This window comes from Lissotriton helveticus, chromosome 6 (genome assembly GCF_964261635.1).
Source record: "Lissotriton helveticus chromosome 6, aLisHel1.1, whole genome shotgun sequence".
NCBI lineage: Eukaryota > Metazoa > Chordata > Amphibia > Caudata > Salamandridae > Lissotriton > Lissotriton helveticus.
Genome location: NC_136067.1, coordinates 885034510 through 885044632, shown reverse-complemented (window position 1 = coordinate 885044632; position 10123 = coordinate 885034510). Strand labels below are relative to the sequence as shown.

Below are 10123 nucleotides of genomic sequence, written 5' to 3'. Positions count from 1 at the left end.
CGCTGGTGGCTGACACTGAGGACAGCTTTCCCTTTACTACTGCTGTTAATATGTGCGCATTTGGCATCACTGACTCTGCAAAGAGAACCATTCAGCGCGCGCCATGGGTTCATTCGCCCCGCTCGAGATATGGAAACACATAATAAACACCCCCTTTGACTGACACAATCAGAGGCGATTGTTCCACTCTGTTAATCATTAAAGGCCCCGAACGGCACTCCACCGCCGCCCCCCACGCACGGCGAGATGATAAATAAACCCAAATCATTGAAGCAACGTCACTTTCAATGTAATTAGTACTGGTTCGGGCAGCCATTTTTTTTCAGAGTAAAAGTGCTTGGGATCCGAGGCTCCAACCTGTTGATGATCAACTGCTGTGCCTATGATAGCAGCTTGTGCTAACAGAGGGGCGTGGCCAGGAGCTGGCTTAAAATAGCAAATGATATAGAGGGGCTCACAATGGATCTGTCAGGCCCTGATGCAGACAGCTAATGTACCTGCTGGATTTTTTCTTCATTGGATCCAAGATACTTTTACCGTTTCTGTTTTTGTTTTTGTTTTCGTTTCATTTTCGAGCAGTGGATTAATTTACAAGCCTATTTGTGTGCAATAATTAGTTAGGAAACACTGAGATTGATTTTTGTTTTGCATCACGACCACCTGTTTCTTTGGGTTAGGGAGGTGCCTCATGTCTGTGGTACCTCCCTGAAGCCTTCAGGTGTTTCTTCCAAGACCTGCACGTGCACATTTCACACCACGGAGGCAAGATGCCAATGAAGAGGCCATCAGAAACCCTGGGTGCAGAGGATTCCTTCCAGGGCGAGCACCCATCTCTCAAGGTGTCACCCAGACTCCAACATGAGGATTGCTATCGAAGCCTTGCGGGAAAGGGGCTGATCCCCTACTCTGACGGAAGCCTTGGCGCTGACAGTGTGGAAGGGAACCTGCTGACCAGTGAGGAAGAAGAGGCTGGGCCAACCATAGGGATAAAGGCAGGTGAGTTACATTCTGAAACCACTGGGATGTGGTGAATGATTTCCAAATGAAGGTATTGGTGATGTCCCTCCATATTTAAAGGATTACGGGTATGCAGTGAGAACTCGCGTAGGCTGCCCCCAAAAGCCACGGCCATGATTGTTTTTGACTATGGTTGTGCTGTATATGGAAAACAATGGTGATATTGTTTTGAATTGTGTCAAACGAATTCCCCCCAAAAGTTTTTTTTAAGTTGTTCAAATAAATGGTGATTGCAGTGACTTAGTTGTGTGATCACGAATTGAAGTGAGTTTGCGAATGTGTGTCTGTACTGGCAATTCTGGTGTTGTTACTGAAAATGCCACAGCATCACCTTCAAATGTAAAGAGAGCTCCATAGGAGCAGAAGTTAACGGGTGCAAGATTTGACGTCTCAAAGCATTTGAGGAGCCATTGCAATCATTTTTTTTTATTTGCCCCATATATCTAGAAATGCATCTCATTGGCGAGACCATGTCTTCAGAAGAAGAGGACATCGAAGCCCTGTATAAGAGAGTAAACTCTCTAGACAAGCAACTGTCTCAAAGGAAAACCATCACACAGATCATTAAGGATAAGAAGAAGCAGACCCAGCTCACTCTGCTTTGGTAAGGGGGTTCAGGGATTAAATCAGTCAGGGCGAGGAGACTTCTTGGAATTGTCTCCCATTTGGGTGCATGTCTGATGATTGCAAGCATGGTGAAGCATTTCACTGAATTAAAGAGATTAATGTGATGTAAAATATTTCTTTAACATTGAGAGGAGAACGTTTCTGATGCCATTACTAGTAATTGCCTGGTAGAAATTTAAATTACACTGGTGAAATTAAGGGAATTTCCAAATTTAGCTTTCGGTGAAATTTGCGAAATGTCTTGAAATTTCACTTTTCACTATTTTGCTTATGTTTGGCCATGCGAGGCAAATTCATGCAAAAAAGGTGTTGCCAAGAGACATTTTCTGCTTGAACCAGTCTCTTGCCAGTGTGACTTTTTTACGTGCATGTCACCCTTGCATTAAAATAGCACTGTGAGATACGCATAAACCACTTTTCATGCTAAAGGCACATATTTGCATTCTTTTGATAAAATTATATGAAATTTCATAACATTTTCTGAACGTAACTTTCTCATTTTGACACCACCCTAGCCGTTACCCACCTTTTAAATTGTGCATGCTCAGTTTTAAATATATATGCCATCTACTCGTTTTTGGAAGTGGTACCGGTGTGGTTTAGTTGAATCATTCATTTTGCTTAATCTTTTTAGTGTACTTAAAAATCTAGTGAAATTGTAATCAATAAACAATTACATGCTGATGTTTTGAATATGTTCAAACGGTGGGAGCTAGACACGCCTCTAATTTGGTAGGTGACATCTTTAGGAATATTACTGTGACAGTCCACTAGCAGTAGAAGTCATGCACCTCTTTCTGTCTCTACACACATGTCAATGTCAATGTCATAAGTTTTTATAGAGCGCCATTTGTCACCGCAATATCATCAAAAATTTTTGAATTGCAGTGCAACTGAAATTCGTGAAAATACTCACTGTTAATCATGTCTTTATTATTTTAAGGGTTCTGGGAAAGCCATAAGCATACTGAAATACTGAAACACCCCTGTAGATTGTAAGCCCACAAATACATTCCACGCGTCTCGCAGAACTCGTTTGGGATTCTTTTGCATGAAAAAATACAATGTAATACATTTTTGAAGCGTGATTTTAATTATTGAGTGAAAAACGTCTTCATTACGTCTTACCGTGCAGCCCCAAATGAATTGCCCAATAATTAAACTCATACAGTAATAAAATGTATGTGCATTCATTCATCCTTCCATCTGTCCCTCTCTGTGGACGTTCTTCCATTCTTCGACCACTCAGCCCAGTTAAAAAACCATGGGGCAGATTTACAATACCTGGCACATCCCTGCATATTAGCAGGGATGTGCCAGTTATTTTACATGACGTTAAAAAACCGTTGTGCCACCATGGATGCGGTGCATTTACAACCCAGCGCACCGTGGCACAGATGCTTGGCGTAAAGGTAACTCAGTGCTGGAGTCATGTCTCAACCGTGACGCAACTGCAGCACTGCTCAGGGGCGGTCTATACTGGCTATGCTGCATCACTCCTTATGCCTGCTCCAAGCAGGCATAAGGTGTTGACGCAGTGGGCTCGTAAAAGTGACTGAGTGAAATCTTGTAGATTTCCCTGCATCACTATTACGATGCTTCCTTGCGACGGAACGCCCACCCTGTTTACATTATAGCTGACGCAGGTATAATATAGCGCAGGGCTTTACAACGTGACACATCTGCCTAGATGCGTCACCTTGTAAATATGTTGCATAGTGGTGCATTGTTTACGATGCCGCTGCGTCACAGAAGTGACCCAACGGTGTCGTAAAGATTTTGCAAGGGGCTTGTAAATCCGCCCCAATGTCTTGTGACGAAGTGCAGCTCTGTGAAATTAATCAACTCAAAGTACCTGAGTAAATTGAACTGGCTCAAGGTGGATCAGAGAAAGATTGATGTTGATTTATTTCTTAAAGGCAGAGGTCAGAGGTGGTAAGCTCCATAACTGAGGCCTTGAACTTTGAGCATTCTATCTTCGTTTGGGCTTCAGAACGAATTTGAAGTAGATGTTGGTTAGATTTTGTTAGGGATAATACAAAGTGTTATGCTGTATTTTGTTGTTGAGGTATTTTAGCACTCCCTGAATTCATTTCATTGGGTGTTGCTTTAACCAACCACATCATGTAATGCATCTCTATACGTGTTCTCTATAGGTTGTTATATCACGTTTTGATTATCCATTCATATGCCGATCTGTATGCCTTTTCATTTATTTGTCTGTAGCATCCATCCATCCTTCCATCCATCCATACATACACCCATTGATCTATACATCCACCTGGCCATGTCTCTATCTGACCATCCGTTTATCTCACCGTCTGCCTCTCTTATCAGCTGCCTACCCCCCCTACCGCCCTGTCATTTTTTGCCAGGATAACCTGTGTGTCTTTCTATCCATCTGTCTAGCCTTTCCTTTATCAGTTAAACACCGCTCTCTCCATCCATTCGCCTATCCATCTGGCCCGCTCTGCCCCCCTCCCCACTCCCATCGTCTATATCCAGCAGATGCACTGCTCTGTCATCGTTTAAAGGGACAGTTTTGTACATGACACACAGGGGGTAGGAGAAATGTTAGAAATTTAGCGTATTTACCATTTAGTAGCCAGTTGTTTCCCTGCAAAGAATGATTAGATCAAGGCAGACTTAAGGACAGGCAACCAACAGGATCCCCTCCACTTGGACCCCGATGACATCACAAAGTCAATGCAGTATAAACAGATTACCTGGCAGGGTAATTTCTAGAAAATACAAGCATGTAAAAAGGAGACTGGAAATAGCATGTGGACGCAGCATTCCTTAAAAAAAAAACATGCACGTGCTGCATTTAGAGGCCACTGTTGTACCTGGCCTTTTTTGCACCCACAACTCTGTTTTTCATTTTACTTATAATTCTATAAAATAAAAGCTACATAAGAAATCAAAGCTTTTTGGAAATATCGCTTGAGAATCACTAAAAAGCAACGGGCTCTCTGCTTCCTGCATCCATCTGTCAATGCTTGTCAGTTCCGCTGGTGAGCCCAAAAGCTTGAAAACAGGGTACATCTGCCTGTCTGCCACTAAACGTAGCCGAGGCTCCGCCCCTCTGCAGACGCCGCTGTTTATTGGGTCCACCCTTGCTCCGCTGCATAGTGGCCCTTTATTGAAGCAGCTCCTCCTGTTTGATACATCATCAGTGGCCAGCAGGTACGGGGTAGACCAGCCTATACCATTTGAGGTCGAAAGTCCATGATTGTTGCTGTTCTGTTCTTACAATTCTTTCCTGTGTTCCCTGAATATCTCTTTTATTTGTGTAGTTACCACTTCATGTGAAGAACCCTTCATTTAAGAAGCCAACTGAACAACCACAGCTCTGCTCCTAAGGGTCCCCCTGGTCCCCCTTAAGACTGGGAAGCCTCCGAAATGGTGTGCCCAGCGTTTCTCTCTGGAACAGCACCTCCTTTAGTCCCTTATTTCCGTGTCAAGGTTGGTGGCAGTCTAATAGCTTTTTGTGGTATATTATGGCTTCACCACAGGGGAGATGGCTAGTGGCCACCCGAATGGAAATACAGAGACCACCTACCAGTGGGGAATGATATCCATCCTCGAGTAACCCGGACCCCAAGACTAAGTGTGAACGCTATAGTGATCACAAACACCAAAGTTATTACTAAATTACAAGAGATGATCGAGAACGGTATTGAGGACCTGTCTTTGAGTTTCCTGCCCCTGGGTGTTACCGCTTCCTAAGCTGGGGGACGGATGCTGCTCGCAGGAATGCAATGGAGCCAGGGCATCACCCATTTCTTTTTCTTTCTCTAGGGATCTGTTTGAGTGTGGTGCATAAAGGTCCCCAGCGGTGCCTCCTCCGCTAGAGCAGCACCTGTGTGGTGGTGTGTAGTCCTAGCAAATGTCAGGAAACACCGGCAGCAGGACACACTGGCTCTGCCCAGCAACACCTCTTTTTTCCCAAGAATGGGAAAATCCTACAAAGCCAGTCCTAAAAGGATTAGCTGGCAACCAGATATTGAGCAAGGCATTGTCCCAACTGGCAGAGGTCTGCTGCACACCTTTTACTAGCTAAATATAAGCTGGAGCTGCCTTGGGTTAAGTGAGGAATCTCATGCAAACAGACCCTCATGGATGCTATCCGGGGCCTTCCGGGATATTGGATATGCATCCTACTGGCTTCCTCTTGAGTAGGAACCACGCCTCATGCACTGTGTGAAGCCCTGTCGCCTGCCCTGCTGTGGTTACAGCATGGTGGAAGGCCCAGCGAAGCACTAAGCAGCCCTGCACTGCTACCCTGAGCAGGCAGGACCCAGTAATCCCTCACCTGAGACAAAACTACGAGTGTAAAGGCCCAACCTTCAAGTGATGATGAACCTAAACAGAAGCAGGGATTTGGCGTATCTGGTGTGATCCCTTGTACCACTGCTTTATAACATGTTGGCAGCACTCTGCACCATTTATTGTACCCACTAACCTCCACTGTATGTGGCATGAGCAAGGACCCAGGGCCTAATTTGCTTTGACCCTGGAAGAATAATTACACTTGGGCCACCTTTGACTAGTACAAAAAGACAACAGAATTAGTCTGGTCCCTAGACTCAGGCAACATTTCGCTTAGACATGTGTAAATCGCATATTATCGAGAATTCTATGTTATGCAAAATTCCTAAAATTAGGTCATTACACCACGTCGTTTAATATACCAGGAGGGAACAGGAATAACACAACCACCAGCATGCAAGCAGCTGGTATTCCCCACACTTCTTTTTTTCGCTTTTTTTCGCTCTATTTTTAGCACAAAATGTGCCCTTGTTTCCAAATTAGGCACAAGATCACATTTTATGGTGGACTATAGCTCTAGATGTCAGATTTGCATTTTGTGTAAATTCATATATTTTTGCTGACATTTTACTTAACTACGTGCAAGCAAACTGTGCAAGTGTTGCCAGCCTGAGGCATGGACTTGAATGTCCCTTGTGTGCTGCTGTGTCCTGTGTACACTCATGCCATACATGCCTACTGGGGTCGGGACTGATCATGAGTCCCAGCCATCTTACAATTAAGGAAGCATCTTCTGGTGCCCAAAACCTTGAGATCACTGTTGGTGTTCTTCTGTAGGCCTGACCTCTAGCAAATGCATTGCATGTGCAGCAAGTCCCTAAATCTAAACCCAGAATCCACCACTAACAAGTTTTAGCCTCGATCAACCATCAACGAGATAAAGATTGCTTTACTTAGTGAATACATATATTTTTAATTTTGGGCCACCAACGTAGTCAGTTGGCTAGCCCAAAAACGAATCAAAGTTGGAATGTTTTGACCACAATTATTAAGTTCTGAGCTATCAGTACAGGAACTCGCTGTATTCCGGGCTACCACAAAAAGCTAGCCAATGAACATGCAGTGATCTTCACAATGCTTTAATGTTTAATTTTACTTTGATATCGTTTTGAGTCTTTTCTTTTGACTTTGAGCTTGTTCTATAAAAATGCGCAAGAACGACTTATGTTTCAGGTTGGGGGAATATGTGTTATTCCAAGGGCACCTCCTGAACTCTCGAGTTAAATTATTTCTGCACACTGTACAGCTCCGGAGCTTTCCATGGTGCTGAAAATCAGTACCTTAACTATCCCCTGTGTCCCGTGGGAGAAATTATAATGGGAAGCACTGAACACATTTACTTAAACAGCACATTAATCGGAAACCGAGCCCCAGGTTTAGCGGTCATCACTTAATCACAATTTGTGTTAAGAGACTTCTGCTTTTCGTTGTATTTCCACCTATTAGATGTCTTAAGGCATTAATAAAGTGTTAGTTCGTGTTCAAAATAATAACACTTATTGGACATTCTGAGCTTGAGTTAAAATAAAAAAGACCCGGGGACACTCCTTAAATTAATTTGTGAATTCCATTTTCACATAAGCAAATATGTACATGGATATTTGAGCTAAAGACATTTCCTAAAATCTTAACTTTTTTGTCTTCAAACGGGAAATATTTTTGTGTATAAAGAAAGTTCCATCCCTTCGATTGTGGGGGTGTTCGCTTATTTGCCCTAGAAATGGATGTCCTTTGTCTAAACCAGAGCCAATTGACTCTAAACAAAGCACAGTGCTTTGCACCGTTTTTTGTCGCCCACTGTATGTCTATCCACGGAAGCGTTTCCTACTCCCAGTTTTGCGGGAATCCAGTAACTTAAGTTAGCTCTTATATTCCTGCAAACATTTGGCTTGGGGCAAATCACTCATGCTGTTATTACATTTTTTAAGATGCTCTATGGGTATTCGGAAGAGATATGTTTTTTTGCTGGATGAATTAAGTCTGTTGTTTCTATTCTCATCATTTTAACATATGGAGGACATTGGGACTTTATTTTATAAGTAAAGCACATTGCAGTTTAGAGTCTTTTATTTTATCTTTTGTACGTTTTTATTGAATAGTAATTTTATTATCAAGTTCTCATTATTAATATTGTTCTAATAATTGTATGGGTTCCTTCTTTTAGCGATTTTTAAGATGTCTGTTTTAATTTTTCTTTTGCTTCTATGGCTACATAAAGATTGACTACTTGTTTCTGCGGGCGAAACTAGCAGAAGAAAAGTTAGTGAATGCCCTTAAGCTCACATAATTGTGGGCATCGACAAACTTTTCACAGCACTCTGTCCCTAGATGCCCATTGCCCAACCCTGGGAGAAGATTTACTGACAACAAACTTCTAATTATGATTAATGCTTACTAGAATAACACTGTGTAGAATAACACTCATGTAGAGGAGTGCCAACAATTCGCAAATTTTGCTTTCAATCAATTATGTAAAATTTCGTCAAAATGATGTGTAATTATAGAAAATGCGAGTCCATCATTTAGCTTTATGTTTTAACGCCAATTGTGTAATACAAGGGTGCATTTTGTGCTTAAAGATACTGAAAAAAACCCAAAAGCACAGCGAACAACACATGCTCGAGTTTTGTCGATTCCGTGCATTCATGGTACACATTTACTCTGAATGCCACGTTTGCTCTAAGTTTTAACTATGAATGACACATATCTACCCAGCGTGGCATCATTTTTAGGAATTTTAAAGAATGCGAAATTCCCAGAATTATGCAAATTACACCAGCGTCATTTAAATTTTGCCCAGGCCTGCTTTATGATGCATAAACGGAGCTCTAACCTTGCATAAAAGGCCCTTTGTATATGTACATTAAATGCGAGTGCACAGATGGTTTTGACAATCGTCCCTCCAAATGTTATTACAGTGTAATAATGATATAATAATGTATCTATTGTCAATCTACACAGTGCCTCTCACATGAGCTATACCTTGGCTGCTTATCCAGACTGCACAAAAGAGTGGAGTATACATTGTTGGCTCGGCTCTGCTTTGGAGATATAGTGCCAAGTGTACTGTATAATGGGGAACACGTGTAGTTTCACTATTGATGTTGTCTTGGCAAGTGGTTTGTATGTGGTCAAGATTCTGGGATATTGTCTGATTTCCAGTAGAGCAACATATCGCCTTTAGGCAAAAGGCAACCCAGTTTAAGAAGAATGCAAGCATGTCATGAACCCTTTCTTTCAAATATGGCAACCACGAGACACAATTTTGGTGAGGGGACCATGGGGCATCCCAATACCCTCCAAATCACAAGAAGAAGACAGTCAAAACTTTCAGCCTCACGAAGTGAGTAGCCAGGGGAGCATGTCATGCCTATCTTACCTAGGGGCAGGGGACAATCTTATCTGTGGGACATTTGAATTGGATAACTCACAGATGTGCGGGTATGACATGTTCGTGGGGCACCATTTTAGCCTCAGTCCATTTCTCATCTTCTAGAGCACCAATTTCCACTAACAAATGGGTCTGCAGTGCTGTGAACTTGTTAAGCACATTTATTGTTGGCGAGCAGTAGGTTAATTACATTTGAGTCTACCTAATGAGTATCTTGTGATTTTAGCTTACAGAGGGCAGAATTTTAGAACTGGTGACAACTCAGCCCAGTATTTATTTAGGATGTACCTCAATTGGAGGTATCTAAAGAATTGTGATGACTGGGGCCTATAGTGTTCATAAAACATCTCACAAAATTGTAGGCACCCTTATCCCAGTGTGACTCCTAATTTGAGAACACTAGTAAGGTCTCACATGTAGAACCCCTGTCATTTAACCACTTGCCCCTATACTGTACCATGCTACAGCTACAATAAAGTTCTTGCATGTTAACTTGCTATGTCAGCCTATCAAGTTCAAAGCCTTTTTATAGCAGTTGAGTCTGTGTTTATTGTCCACCATCTTAGAGTTGGGCATGTTGATACCATACAGGTAACTCTTTATAAGGATGCAGATGACCCATCAAACAAATCTAGTCCTCAACGAATCATCAACTCCAGGCCAGGACTGGCCGTTGCGGGCACCGGGCAATCCCCCGGTGCGCCGCAAAGGTGGGGGTCGGTTTTGGGCCCTGGAGGCCGTTTTTGTTACAGGGCT

General features: G+C 42.6%; 1 protein-coding gene across 1 annotated transcript in view; it reads left to right on the top strand.

The window, feature by feature from the left end:
- The first annotated feature begins 456 nt into the window (after positions 1-456).
- The window catches only part of RFX6 (regulatory factor X6), a 424100-nt gene continuing 414433 nt past the window's right edge, over positions 457-10123 (top strand). Inside the window, exons 1-2 of the mRNA XM_078646873.1 lie at positions 457-996; positions 1465-1621. Of these exons, the coding sequence (XP_078502999.1) occupies positions 768-996; positions 1465-1621 (386 nt within the window). The 5' untranslated portion in view covers positions 457-767. The remainder of the gene's footprint in view (positions 997-1464; positions 1622-10123) is intronic.